At 34.7% G+C, this 14150-nt stretch overlaps 4 protein-coding genes across 4 annotated transcripts in view; 2 read left to right on the plus strand and 2 right to left on the minus strand.

Moving 5' to 3' along the window:
- Positions 1-54: 54 nt before the first annotated feature.
- On the minus strand, positions 55-1395 carry LOC111436863 (RING-H2 finger protein ATL16-like). Its single transcript, XM_023074641.1, has one exon. The coding sequence runs from the start codon at positions 1158-1160 to the stop codon at positions 246-248; it is 915 nt and encodes a 304-aa protein (XP_022930409.1). The 5' UTR covers positions 1161-1395; the 3' UTR covers positions 55-245.
- Positions 1396-3610: 2215 nt separating this feature from the next.
- On the plus strand, positions 3611-4009 carry LOC111436868 (ethylene-responsive transcription factor ERF098-like). Its single transcript, XM_023074646.1, has one exon. It carries the CDS (start codon positions 3611-3613, stop codon positions 4007-4009), a length of 399 nt encoding a protein of 132 aa, XP_022930414.1.
- Positions 4010-10618: 6609 nt separating this feature from the next.
- LOC111436864 (ethylene-responsive transcription factor 1B-like) lies at positions 10619-11651 on the plus strand. The gene has a single exon (XM_023074642.1). The coding sequence runs from the start codon at positions 10773-10775 to the stop codon at positions 11454-11456; it is 684 nt and encodes a 227-aa protein (XP_022930410.1). The 5' UTR covers positions 10619-10772; the 3' UTR covers positions 11457-11651.
- Positions 11652-13100: 1449 nt separating this feature from the next.
- LOC111436775 (repetitive proline-rich cell wall protein 2-like) overlaps positions 13101-14150 on the minus strand; it is a 2055-nt gene continuing 1005 nt past the window's right edge. Inside the window, exons 3-4 of the mRNA XM_023074501.1 lie at positions 14114-14123; positions 13101-14057 (exon numbers count right to left, since the gene is read on the minus strand). Coding sequence (XP_022930269.1) covers positions 13101-14057; positions 14114-14123 — 967 coding nt within the window. The remainder of the gene's footprint in view (positions 14058-14113; positions 14124-14150) is intronic.

Consider the following 14150-nt stretch of genomic DNA (forward strand, 5'->3'; position numbering starts at 1 on the left):
ATATAATATTTATTAAAAAAAAATAATATTCTCGACCTTATATTTGCAAAATATAGGTAATATGCTAGTAAATTATTATTTTATTAACATATATTTAAGGAGAGAATATAAATTTCCTCCAAAATCAAACAAATATCAACTATATGTTATAACCTAAGTTACGTTACAATATTAAAAAATACAAATATGAAAAATTAACCCAAAAAAAACAAAACAAAAAAAAAAAAACATAAAAACAGAGCATTTTAAGGTTGAATCTGAATGGGCAAAATTGCATTTCTAGATCCTTTGCCCTTTCCAAACGAGAAGAAAGATCTTCGAATTCTGTTACTGCAACCTTCAATCTCATTCTCACCGCCGCAATTCTGCCGCACCGCCGCCTGCACCACCACAAACATCTTCCGGTTGCTGGAAGAATCCATCGAAAACGACCTTCTAATCGGCTGCATTAGAAAAAACTCCTCATCTTTCTTCCTCATGTCAATGCACTCATCCCCCATACTCGTTACCTTCGTTAGCTTCCTCCCTGATTTCGACGCCTCCCTGAAGATCGACGAATGAGGGCGGCTGCGGTTGGGATTCCGAACAACCTCAATTACAGGGAATTCCTCAATGGCGGCGGCGATGGGGATGAAATTGGGGGCGGAATCTTGAGGGGAAGGGGGTTGATCTGCCGGAATCAGCCAATTTTTGGCGGAGATTGTGGCTCTGCAAAGTGGGCAGTTAGAATTGTTCTGAAACCAAATGTCGATGCAATCAACGTGAAAGAGATGGCTGCAGATCGGAATCTTTCTCAATTCCTCCTCCGGCTGAAATTCCATCAGGCAAACGGCGCATTCGCTGCCGGCGGTTGATTCGTTGGTGGGTTTTTTGTAACGAATCAGTGGGATTGATTGGATGGTTAATGGGTCCAACCCATGTGGCTCCACCGGCTCCTGCAGTATTACGGTGTCTTCACGGCTGTCGGAGAGGGAAAACTGGTGGAGGATTTCAATTGGGTGCCAGTTGAAACAGCCTCTGATGGCGAAGATATAATAGCCGACGAGGAAAATTGCGGTGGCGCAGAATACGACGACGGCAACGGCGATGATCGGAAAACTGGAAACATAGGTGGAAGAATGAAGCGAACCAAACGACGGACCGATGAGGATTTCGGGCATTATCCGAAAATTTTGAGTTGCAGAGTGGAAGAGACGGGGAAGACGAGGATTGAAATTTTGAGGATTTTGATTTTTTTTTTAAAAAAAGAAAAATTTGTTAAAAAGAACTAAACATTGCAACAAATCAACAATATTGAGTTTCTAATTAGAAAATCACCATACAAATCCAAAGTTAAGTTTTTAGTTATGATTCAATTAATCATTTAATGTGATATGATATCTTGTAATCACTTGATATTAAAGAACGAATAATTATTCTTCAGTGCAATGTTTTCTAGGCATGTCTGGATTACTTATTAACTTTTAAACAAGTTCTGGAGTTTTTGTTTGTTTGCAGCCAATTAAAATTTAATTATATGATATCCCATATTGGTTGGGGAGGAGAATGAAACATTTTTAAGAAGAGGGAAAATTTCTTCCTAGCAAACGCGTTTTAAAACTTTGAGGGGAATCCCGAAAGCCCAAAAAGGGCAATATCTGTTAGCGATGAGCTTGGGCCGTTACAAATGGTATCAAAGCCAGACACGGGGCGATGTGCAAGCAAGGAGGCTGAGCTCCGAAGGGGGGTAGCACAAGACAATGTGCAAGTAAGGAGGTTGAGCTCTGAAGGGGGTGGATACGAGGTGGTGTGCAAGCAAGGAGGCTGAGCCCTAAAGGGGGGAGGGGGGGAGGGTGAACACGAAGCGGTGTGCCAACAAGGACGCTGAGCATTGAAGAGAGGTGGATTGGGGGGTCCCACATTGATTGGAGAAGAGAACGAGTGCAAGGAGGACGCTGGGCCTGAAGGGAGTGGAATTTTGAGATCCCACATCGATTGGGGAGGAGAACAAATTTTTTTTTTATAAGGGCGTAAAAATCTATCCCTAACGGACACATTTTAGGAAAACATGAAAAGGAAAGACTAAAGAAGACAATATCTATAGGCTGTAGGCTTCAGTTATAAATTAGTTATGTTACATAATTAATATGTACGATATATTTTTTCAACCGTCTCAAAGTTTAAAGATAAAAATTGTTGTTATATAGATATATTTGTGAGTCTTCAAGTTTGCTTACGACCACACTTCAATTGTTTTAACCTTTGATCACAATTGTTTCAAATCATTCATTAGAAAGGTATACAACTAGTTCACAAATGGTTTTCTCACTTAAATTTTAGGTTAAATTATTAAAATCGTTTTACGGGCATTGTGGTCAACTCTCAAAATGGGTTGGCCTCGTTGAACATGCCCAACCCCTACAGGGGTCAAGCTTTGGGCCTTTCTCGACCTCATAGACTCTTGATCAAGGTTCTTTTGGGTTCTGGATGCCTTGTCCTTTCACGCTCAACTCTCGACCTTTTTTTGATTGACTTCAGATTTGAACCTAAAGAACCTCATCTTTTGGCGTATTCAACCATTCCACCCTTCAACATTTTTTTTGTAGCATGTAAGTTTCTTACATGTATCCTCAATAAAACAAACAAGTGCAAGTTGGATTCCAACGTTAAAAATGCATGCCCTTCTAGAAATCCCACTTAAAGAATAATAATAGCTTTTGTTTTATTGGTTCAATTTCAAAAGAAAAAAAGAAGAAGAAGAAAAAAAAAAACCTTTTATTCTCCAAATTAATTTCAAAATAGTTTTATATATTTTCATTTTTTTTTATATAAAAAACCTAGCCATTGATATTTTTAAAATAAAACTACTTAAAAATTATATCTGATCAAATAGACGACAAACAATGTGTTAATAAAAACAAAATAAAATTAAGAATATGAATTTTTTCGTCAACGAACTAAAAATGAAGATATAACCCAAGCCACATATCATTAAATCAAAAAATAATGTAAAACTTTATCATTTTGTATGGACTTTTAACTTGGATTTCATAATGTGCGTCCCGTAAACTTATGTAAGACATGAAGTCTACGTTGAAAATATAATTTTTTTTTCTTATCAACATGTTAAATATGTTTTTAGAATATGCAAACCACTTTTACTAAATTCAAACGCTGCAACTCAATCTAGAATTTTAGCCTAAAGTTTTCATTTATTTTTTGAAGGTAAAATTAAGGGCCCTAAATTAGTGACAAAAGGACAGGCAGGCGTAAATATCTCAAAAACATTGATTTTGACTTTGGTCAAACGTTTGAAATTTCCGAATACATGTTTCATTGTCTCAAACATTTTCCTTATTTTAAATGGGATTTTTCTATTTTTCTTTTAATTTCACTCCCAAAATTACCTTTTATAAATAGTAATTTTTATATTCTTAAAATTAAATAATAAACAATAAAATATCTCAGAAGCTTCTAATTGATTTGATATATATATATATATCTATATATATATATAATAAAGAACAAAAGAGATACTCACGTGGTAACGTCAAGATTTTCTTTTGACTGATTTTAGTTCTATAAAAAGGTGATGATTTTGGTATCCTACTTGTCCAATACACCATGCAAAATGGACGTGGAAGGGAGGTCCGGCAATGATCAGAGTGGCGAGGTTCGATACCGCGGAGTGCGGCGGCGTCCATGGGGGAAGTTCGCTTCTGAGATTCGTGACTCATCGAGACAAGGGGCTCGAATTTGGCTTGGAACTTTCAACACGGCAGAGGAGGCAGCTCGGGCCTATGACCGAGCTGCCTATGCCATGCGTGGTCATTTGGCTGTCTTGAATTTTCCTGATGAATATCCGTCTCTCGGTGGTAGTTCTTCTTCCTCTTCTTCTTCCTCTTCCTCTTCTGGTCTAGCTCCGAGGCGCCATGGCCCGGGTGAGCGCCAAGTGATCGAATTCGAATGTGTCGATGATAGGATCCTGGAGGAACTTCTTGAGTACGAGGAGAAAAGGAAGAAGAACTGAAATTAAAAAATATGGTAACCTTCTTTGGGATTTGTCTATCAATAATTGTGTTTGTAATTTTCCTAAAGTTGGTCTATATAATATGAAGGGCTTAACCTTAATTAACTACTTTTGTTTTTTCTTAATTTTTTTTTTTCGCATTTTATAATAAAATTAATTGATTTTTACGTTTGAAATCACTATGTTACTGATTAGTATCAATGTCAAGATAGATATGTTGTAACAGTTCAAGTCCACCGATAGCAAATAATATTTCTTTCGGTGTTTCCTCTCGGACTTTCCCTCATGATTTTTAAACCTTATAAAACATTTCATAAGTATATTGAAAATAGATAAAAAAAAATATCATTTTGACATACAAGTTTAGATATCAAAGAATTCAATGGTTTATTTTTGAAAAACGAAATTAAAAAATATAAATATTTTAGAAGTCAAACGGAATATTTATACCAAGAAAAAAAGAGGGAAATTATTGGAGGGTTGAGTTTGACGAATTGTATAAAGGTAATAAAAGTTGAATTTAAAGAATATTGGGTTTTCTATGCACATAAATCGAAATACACCCAAAATTCTATCTTTTCAGATATTCTTGATTTGCTTTTCTAGAATCCACCTAACGATCATATTTAAATATGTCAGACGAATGAAGTAAAATTAGTATATTCAAATTGATTGGTGCTATGAACATTTTTTTTTTTACCGATTTGGAGTTTGATAACTATTCTTGTGGTGATTTTTTCGTTGAAGTTCGTGGGTCGCTGTTAATTTGCGGTTTTTCGACTGATTTGGTGTTAATTGGTTTGGTTCAGGTGGTCCAAATCAGTCTAGGCATTTGTAGCCTTAGTTTAGCCACATGCATATGAGCAATTCTCCTAAACGGTTGGTTTGTACTGGTTCGTGTCGGTTCATGTTCATCCACATTCATTGCACGCGTTCCACTCTCTAGCCACCATTCAACTTTGGTTCACACTCCGCCCTATGCTTTAGCTCTAATTCCATCATTTTTTAGCTGGTTCCAGGTCTTTTCAACCAGTTCGTATCAGTTCATTGTATTTTGAACCAAGCTTTATGATCGATTTTTCAATGGTTGCTAGTATGGATTCAATTAGGGTTGAACTTAAGGACAATCGGAGTATAGGGGTATTGCACGTATTTAACTATTGATTTAAGTGGACTTACGATTGGAATGCCTAAGAGCTAGGTTGGATGAAGCTTTTGATGCGTAAATAATACATACCTTCTAGACTAAGATTACATGTTCTTGAATTGAATAATTATGTATAATTTTATATGATATATGTTCACTCACATATAATTCGTGACTTTGTATAAATATGATATGCTGGTATTAATATTTATAAAGTGTTATAATTAGAATTATTCTTTTTATAAGGACTTTAAAGTATGATTATTTTCTGCTCGATTTAATTTGAAAACTCCGTGACATGTATTAATGGTCAAGTCATATAATAAAAATAGGGTGGTTAGAAATTAGGCCAAGGACAAATTGGCCTCGACTCATCTTAACGCTGACCTTTTATGGGTTCATTTCCTTTGATTACATCATCCCATAATCCTTCATACGTCATTTTGAATATAGTCCGTGAATCAAATTGATGGTATAATCTCTCACTCGAGAACTGTTGAATGAAAAAAAAAAAAAAAAAAAACTTTGCTCTTACACCGATTTTTTTTTGTAAGAATCCAAGTCCACTGGTAGCAAATTTTGTCCTTTTGAACTGTCTCTTCCGAGATTCACTTCAAGATTTTAAAACGCGTCTACCAAGAAGATGTTTCAATATCATTATAAAGAATGCTTCGTTTCACTCTACAACCAATGTTTGATCTCACACCTCTTCTCGTATTAATTAGGTTTTTGTAAGAAAAAAATAATTAAAAATTGAAATGTTTTTTTTTTCAGACCAATTTTTGGGTCATTATGGAAAATCTAGACGGCCCATTACTATTGAAACTAGACTTGAGAACATATATTCGTATCTAATATATTAGTATTTAATAAATGTGATTATAATTAATCCAAAGAAATTCACGATTCTTTAAATAATTTTTAAAATTTTTCATTTTATCCAATTGTTTTTTCTTTTTTCATTATTTTTAATTAGAATTTATTAACTATTTACTTCATATTACAACTATTTTCTAAAAAAAAAACATGCTTGTCACCAATTATTAAAAACATCATTAATCCTAAATAAAATCAAAATATTTTCGAGCAATTGAATAAAAATTTAGCTAAAAAAAAAAAAAATCCTCGAACTAAATATAAAAATTATAATAATTTTTTTAAAAAAATATTCATCGAACTAAAGACAAAAATTATAATAGAGAAAAATAATTATAATAAAAATCCACGGTGTAAATTAATTGAACATGAAATATTTATATATATATATATGAATTATTTTAATTTTGGTCACATTATGTGATACACTTCACCTACTTGTCCCTAAAGTCTACACACTAATCAATATGCTACCTTCCTAAAATAATATTAATCGCATTTTCCTTATTATTAATTATTATTATTATTTTCATTTTTTTACCCAAACACGTGAAATGAATAATTCATTCATTATAATTTAAAATCGTTGTTATTAGTGAAAGAATAATAATTTCTTTTAGCACTTTTAAATGTAACACTTCACGTCTAAGATTTATACTCATATTTGAAATTTGAATTCGAGATTTAATGGCTCCAACATTTTCTTGCATCACTTACGACACGACTTGATTAACTACTTATCTTGAATTGTTTCTAAGAGTGAAGACTATCCTCGTAGACTAATACGAGTTTTGTTAGAATGTGTTGTCTCATGAGTTTATTTTAAATTTTTTTAAAAGTATTTATACTTGTTTTCAAATAATCAAAACCATAAGATATTAATTAAATGGAATTATACGTAACCCAATCGTATTTTCTTTTCACAAGAAATTAAATTATATTATCCCTTTCGGTGGCCGAACCTTATGTCAAATCTTAGGTCAAGCTCCTTTTGAAAGGGAGAGTCTAAGCCTACTCGAAAACTTAGAGTTCTTATAAGAAACCTATGTTTAGATTAAATAAAATATTAGAGTTCTTATAAGATCGTCAAAATTTAATTTCAAAATATTATGAATTTTATTTTTAGAGTTTTATGATAAATCTCTTAAAAGAAACCTTTCGAATATAATTAAGAAGATTTAGACATTAATTCGAGCATAATTTAGTAGATAAAATATAAATTGTCATTCTAAAGTTCATTCGTCAGTTAATATTAGTTAGTGACGGTAGTAAAAATGATAATATTTATTTAAGTTTATGATTTAAACCGATAAAGTTTTAAAAAATTATTGTAAAAAATTGGAACATTTTTCTAAAGAAAAAATAGAACCGACATATTATCCAATAAATTAAAATGCTCAATAATCAAAAGCTGACTAGTAGAGTGAGAATTTTCGTATTGTATACCTATTTGGTGGTTGGATTTTTTTTTTTTATTATTTATTTGAAAAATATTTGAATGGCCATGAAAGCACAATTATTAAATGCAATCCTTTATATTTAAATATTAAAAAATATTACTAGATCACGTGAAGAGACGTCCGGCAGGACCACAAATGTCTATTTTATTTGCGGGACTCACCTCAAGCATGGAGAGAATTCTCGATTTAAACAAATAGATGATGTGACATCCAATAAAAGAATGTGAGATCTCACATCAATTAGAGAACGGAACGAGTGTTAGCTAGGTACTCGACTTCGAAGGAGGTGGATTGTGAAATCCACATTAGTTGGAGAGTAGAACAAAACATTTTTTTATTATTAGGTATGGAAACCTCCTCCTAACAAACGCGTTCTAAAGTAGCTCATGTTGTGGAGAATATTTGCTAGCGATGAGCTTGGACTGTTGCCGAGAAACTCAATTTTGTGATTTCTTCCACCGTTGCTCGGAACTCTAAAAATTAAAATTATAAACTTAAAAGAATAGACCTAACAATTTTAATGGGTAATGGGTAATGAGTGTTATTATAAAGATACCAATTATATTTCACTATCAAAATCTTTAATCATGATACAAATAAATTATTATTTTAAAACATATTTAGCCTAATATTTTGATTAGATGGCTTTCAATTTTATCAATTATGGATAATACTAAGAGTATTTTAACCATCCAACTTTTTTGATTTTAAATTGACCAAGTTGAATTCGTTTTGTTTTGTTTTTTTTTTTTTATAATTAAATTAAAATTTTAAAGCATGAATTAAAATGGTCATGCCACGACCAAAAATCAACTCACATCATAATATATTTCTATTATGATATAAAAAATTATGATGAAAAGGTTGAACATTATAAGTACACGCTATATGAGTGTGTGACGTGAATATATGGGGCCTAAATAATTCCAGTCAAAACATTCCATTTTTTTTTATGTTTGGGGAGACTTTACCCTAATTGATGGGTATTGACACCTAATTTGAAGATTCAAACTTTACCCATCAAAGTGCCTCATGTCATGAAACTAATTAGATTATTGATGCTAACATGAGTGTCTGCCAAGTTTGTTGGCATATAATGTCTTAACACAGGATGAGATGCCTTAAGCCTTGACTCACCATCCGTGGACGAACCTTGCAGAGAGGTTATAACTTATCAGTGGAAGTTGAGTTCGTTGAGGGAATATAGTAAAAAAAATTCTGAGGAATCCTTCATCAGTGGTAAATTATAAAGAAAGAAGATGGATTCCCTTCCCAAGATCATTCGACTATCCAGTTTTTGTCCTGAGTTAGACAAATGTTTTAATCACGATGATAGATGAAATACACAAACATATATTTTGTAGAAAAAAAAACAAAAAATAACATGAAAAATGATGTAATTAATCATATAAGTTAAGAAATATCGATGAAGGAGTGATAAAAATAATAAAACGCTCTCTTGTTGGTGAAGTTTCATTGTCAGAGATACGAACGATTTTTAAAATAGACATATAGAAAGAGAAATGTTCCCATTTTGAATACTCATTTTCAATCATATCCTTTAAGTTGTGTAGCAAATTTGGAGAATTTATGGACTCATTTCACATGAATCTACATCCTACACTTCCCTAAAAAAGTAGGATAAGAGACGTGTGACGGATGTGCATTTGGTTAATCATTTCTATTCATAGTTTTTTTCTTCAAATTTTCATTTTTGAAAATGAAAGCAAAAAGTACTCACAGTATTCATATGACTCAATAATCTAATCAACTTGGATTATCTAACTCAAATCATAAAAGTTATGACTCGATAATCTAATCAACTTAGATTATCTAACTCAAATCCTAAAAGTTATGTCGGGTTAATTTTTTTTTTTTTTCATTTGGGTTTGGTTGAATATTTAAAAAATTGAAAAGAATTCGGTTTAGTCTGCTGGTTAACATTTTTTTTGGTCGAGGCCACTCAACCAAAGAAAAAAAAAAAAAAAAAAAAGAAGTTACTATCTAACTTACGACAACTTAACCCAACCTAATTCGAAAATAGAGAATTGTGTTGGGTGGTGAACTCTATTCGAGTAGCTCGATATCAATCCAGCTAACTTCAAATTTCTAGTTGATCAAAAAAAATTTCCAACCTGCATCCACTTTTACTTGAACAATGTCAAATAATTAACCCGGTAAACATTCATTTATATATGAAATTTTAAAAGTATTGATAAATTTATAAACTTTCGATTCTATATATATATAATATATCTTTTAACATTAAAAAGATGATATAAGTCCATAAATTATACGTGACATATTTAACATTTTTTTTTAATTTAACAAAGGCATTAAACGCAAAATTTATCGATCTCTAATAAATTTAGTTAATTAAACATAAAATAAAAAAAAGTTTAGAAAATTATTAGATAAAAGAAAACTCTCTCAAAATTAATAATAATTAATAATAATGTGATAGTTTCTAGAAGATTTGGAATGTGGGTTTCAGTTGAGGATCACATGTGGCCCCAACTGTCACTCTAAACACTTCCCCATCCATCAAACTTGTCTACATGAACTGAATGCTAAGTGCCACGTCATCTTCCAATCCGAGTCATCGGCTGACGTCATCGTGCTCCTTTCTTCCAATTTGTCTAGTCACCCGTTGACCCATCTTTTACAATTAAATCTTCTTCCATTTTTCTTATTAAATTATTATTATCTTTTCTTTTTAACCCACCAATCTTATTTTAAGTCGAGTTTAAATTAGGTCGCTTCAGTTTTAATATACGTATTTGAAATCACTTTATTTATCCGGTAAATAATTGACTTAAAAGTATAATAAAATAAAGGTACACGAGCAGAGACATGTGGGGGCACGAGCGAGCAAAGGCCAATAAGGGTGTGTGTGGGAAGTTAGCGAGAACGTGCAAGAGCTTATAAGTTCTATGCATGATCGAAGTTCCACACACTTAGACATCCTGTAATAGACAAATTCACTGACTTTGACTTGTTACGTACGATTTTAAAACGTGTTTACTGTGGAGAGAGTCTAGCCCTATTCCGACTAGTACCTCACACCGTTCAGTGATTGACCATGATACTATTTGTAAGAGTCCAAACTCACTGTTTTTAAAACTTAGTTTAACCCGAAAAAAAACTTTTTCTTTTTGTTTACAAGCAGTGAGGATATCTATTTAACGCCAATGGAGACTTCTTCCTGCCCAAGAAACAGAGTTGTGCCTCCTCCTTTCATGAACCACAATTTCCCTTCATTAATTCTTCTAAAATTTCCATGAGTTCTTCATTATTTCACTGCCAAGACTCTGATTTCTCGCCGGAATCTTCCTTGAGCTCCTTCGAATCTCTCCGATGGGAAGCTTTTCAAAAAAACGACAACTCTCTGCTCTTTAACGAGAATGATTCCGGCGAAATGCTCCTTCACAACTTGATCTCAGAGCCCACCTCATACCCGACGGGGAATTCTCTCCGGCAGGATCCGATCAAGGAAGAGGAGGTGGATTCGCTCGGAGAAGAAGAACCCCACAAGCCAAAATCCTACAGAGGAGTCCGCCGGCGTCCATGGGGGAAATTCGCGGCGGAGATACGGGATTCAACTAGGCATGGAGTTCGGGTTTGGCTCGGAACGTTCGATAGTGCCGAGGCGGCTGCTTTGGCTTATGATCAAGCCGCTTTCTCGATGCGGGGCGCCGCCGCCGTTCTCAATTTTCCAGTGGAAAGAGTTCAGGAATCTCTCAAGGAGATGGAAATGATCAACTCCGCCGCATACGGCGGCGACGGTGAATCTCCGGTGGTTGCTTTGAAGAGAAAACATTCTATGAGGAATAAATCAAGAAGAAAGAGCAAAAATAAAGAAGAAATTGGGAAAACAGAGAGTAATGTGGTTGTTTTGGAAGATCTTGGCCCTGATTATTTGGAAGAACTCTTGGAGCTATCTGAGAATCTCCGGCCATGGTGAATTACCGCTCAGCATCTCGACCCGAAATCTCGAGATTATAAAAAATTATTTGAAAGGCTAGAACAACCAGACCCATACCAGAAATAGCTACCTTAGCCATAATTTTTCCTTGCATTTTTCAAGCAAGTGAAAAATAACAAAATTTCATTTTTTTTTTTTGTTGTATTTTAGTGTGAATGTATAAATTATATCCAATTAGTTTGCTTCGTTTTTTCCTTCAATTGTTATACGAAAGATCACGAGAAATTTGACCGAGTGACCTAAAAAATTAGACCTAAATTTCGAAATAGAGTTTTATAATTGACCTCTAATTTTCTCGACTCTCCCCTCTCTAAATTTCGAACAACATTCTTATAGGCTACGATCCTTTCATCGTTAATATTTGAAAATTCTTTAGATTTTAAATCAGGTTGTGAGATCCTGCAGGTTTGATGTTGTCCACTGGGGACGGAGAAGAAAGAGAGATTGAGTCATTGACAAGTCTCCCACTACCATATATATTTGAAAATTCTTCATATCTAAAATAGAATGGTGAGATCTCTACACCACTATCAAATTCACTTATAACGAAGAAGAAAATTGATCGTGGAAAGAAAAGACAAAGTCACAATGATAGTAAGACGAATTGTGAGGTTGACGGCAATACGTAAAGAGTTAAAGCGGACAATATCTACTAGCAGTTGCCTCGGACCCCTCTTCAACCGATGTGGGATCTCACAATTATCACAAACTAATACGAGTTCTTTTAACATATTTTATAAATCTAACACTTTTTTTTTCAACATTAGATCTATGAAATAGTGCTATAAGCCTATATGTAACATAAATAGTGCTATAAGCCTATATGTAACAAGGTCACGTGACTCTTGACTATTGTTATGCTATTTTATTATTATTGTAAATTTGGTTCCAATAAGGTTAGAATTTACCTTAAAATTATTTATAAAAAATTTATCAGAACTGGATTAAATTTTACTTTCTTCCAACTATATTTGTTATCATTTTGCGCAAAATTTAAAGAGTATGATTGTTTGCTGATGATAGTGTTGAATCTCTAAGAAACGTTCAAATTTGATGAATTTGACACATATCTTTAGTAAAAAAACAAAACTTAAACACTTTCATTTTCGGGTCATTTTCGAATCATTTTTCATAGGTGTACTATTGCACTTTTTTTTTTTTCTTTGAGACGAGGATCATTAACTCATTTAGAAATTTTTTTCTTATTTTAATATCGTATCATATCCACTAAAGATTCTTCGTAAAATAAGAAAGAGAAAAAACAAGTACTCATGTCTATAAGACTTCACAATTTGAATCCACTCGAGAAGACCACGAAGAAATGGAAAGAGTAGACTAAGTTCCATTGGATTTGAAGTGGGTAAATTTTAAAAGAAGTAGAAACATGAGGGAAAAAAAAAAGAGAGAGAGAGAAAAGAAAGAAGGCAAACACGACTGCCAAATGGCCACCCATTGCTGCTTTACAAAAGAAAGATGAGCACTTGAGTGCTAAAAAGCATACAACATTTGGGTTGCCAAAACCTCTTATTTTTGGTAATTAACTTACCTCAACACATAACTCAGTTGGATGTAGGTGGCTTGTTGGGAGGTTTGTATGGATATGGTGGCGGAAGGTATGGCCTTTTAGTTGACACTGGTGGCCTTACGAACTTCAACCGGTGGTTTGTAAATTGGAGCTGATGGAGGTTTTGGTGGCTGGTAAATGGGAGTAGCGGGAGGCTTGGGTGGTTTATAAATTGGACTCATCGGAGGTTTGGGTGGTTTGTGAACTGGACGGACGGGAGGTTTTGGTGGTTTGTGAATTGGACCAACTCGAGGTTTCGGTGGTTTGTGAATTGGACTGACTGGAGGGTTGGGTGGTTTGTCAATTGGACCGACTGGAGGCTTGGGTGGCGGTTTGTCAATTGGACCGACTGGAGGCTTGGGAGGTTTGTCAATTGGACTGACTGGAGGCTTGGGTGGTTTGTCTATTGGACCGACTGGAGGCTTGGGTGGTTTGTGAATTGGACCAACTGGAGGCTTGGGAGGTTTGTGAATTGGACCGACTGGAGGCTTGGGAGGTTTGTCAATTGGACCGACTGGAGGCTTGGGAGGTTGGTCTATTGGACCGACGGGAGGCTTTGGTGGTTTGTCAATTGGACCAACGGGAGGCTTGGGAGGTTTGTCAATTGGACCAACTGGAGGTTTTGGTGGTTTGTCAACTGGACCGACTGGAGGCTTGGGTGGTTTGTGAATTGGACTGACTGGAGGCTTGGGAGGTTTGTCTATTGGACCGACTGGAGGCTTGGGTGGTTTGTGAATTGGACCGACGGGAGGCTTGGGTGGTTTGTGAATTGGACTGACTGGAGGCTTGGGAGGTTTGTCTATTGGACCGACTGGAGGCTTGGGTGGTTTGTGAATTGGACCGACGGGAGGCTTTGGTGGTTTATCAATTGGACCAACTGGAGGCTTGGGAGGTTTGTCAATTGGACCGACCGGAGGCTTGGGTGGTTTGTCTATTGGACCAACTGGAGGCTTGGGAGGTTTGTCAATTGGACCGACTGGAGGCTTGGGTGGTTTGTCTATTGGACCGACTGGAGGCTTTGGTGGTTTATCAATTGGACCAACTGGAGGCTTGGGAGGTTTGTCAATTGGACCGACGGGAGGCTTGGGTGGTTTATCAATTGGACCAAC

This window comes from Cucurbita moschata, unplaced genomic scaffold (genome assembly GCF_002738365.1).
Source record: "Cucurbita moschata cultivar Rifu unplaced genomic scaffold, Cmos_1.0 Cmo_Scf00060, whole genome shotgun sequence".
Taxonomy (NCBI): Eukaryota; Viridiplantae; Streptophyta; class Magnoliopsida; order Cucurbitales; family Cucurbitaceae; genus Cucurbita; species Cucurbita moschata.

What these genes read in the sequence shown, in the direction of transcription:
- LOC111436863 (XM_023074641.1), bottom strand. Translation starts at nt 1,160, where the DNA reads ATGCCCGAAATCCTCATCGGTCCGTCGTTTGGTTCGCTTCATTCTTCC.
- LOC111436868 (XM_023074646.1), top strand. Translation starts at nt 3,611, where the DNA reads ATGGACGTGGAAGGGAGGTCCGGCAATGATCAGAGTGGCGAGGTTCGA.
- LOC111436864 (XM_023074642.1), top strand. Translation starts at nt 10,773, where the DNA reads ATGAGTTCTTCATTATTTCACTGCCAAGACTCTGATTTCTCGCCGGAA.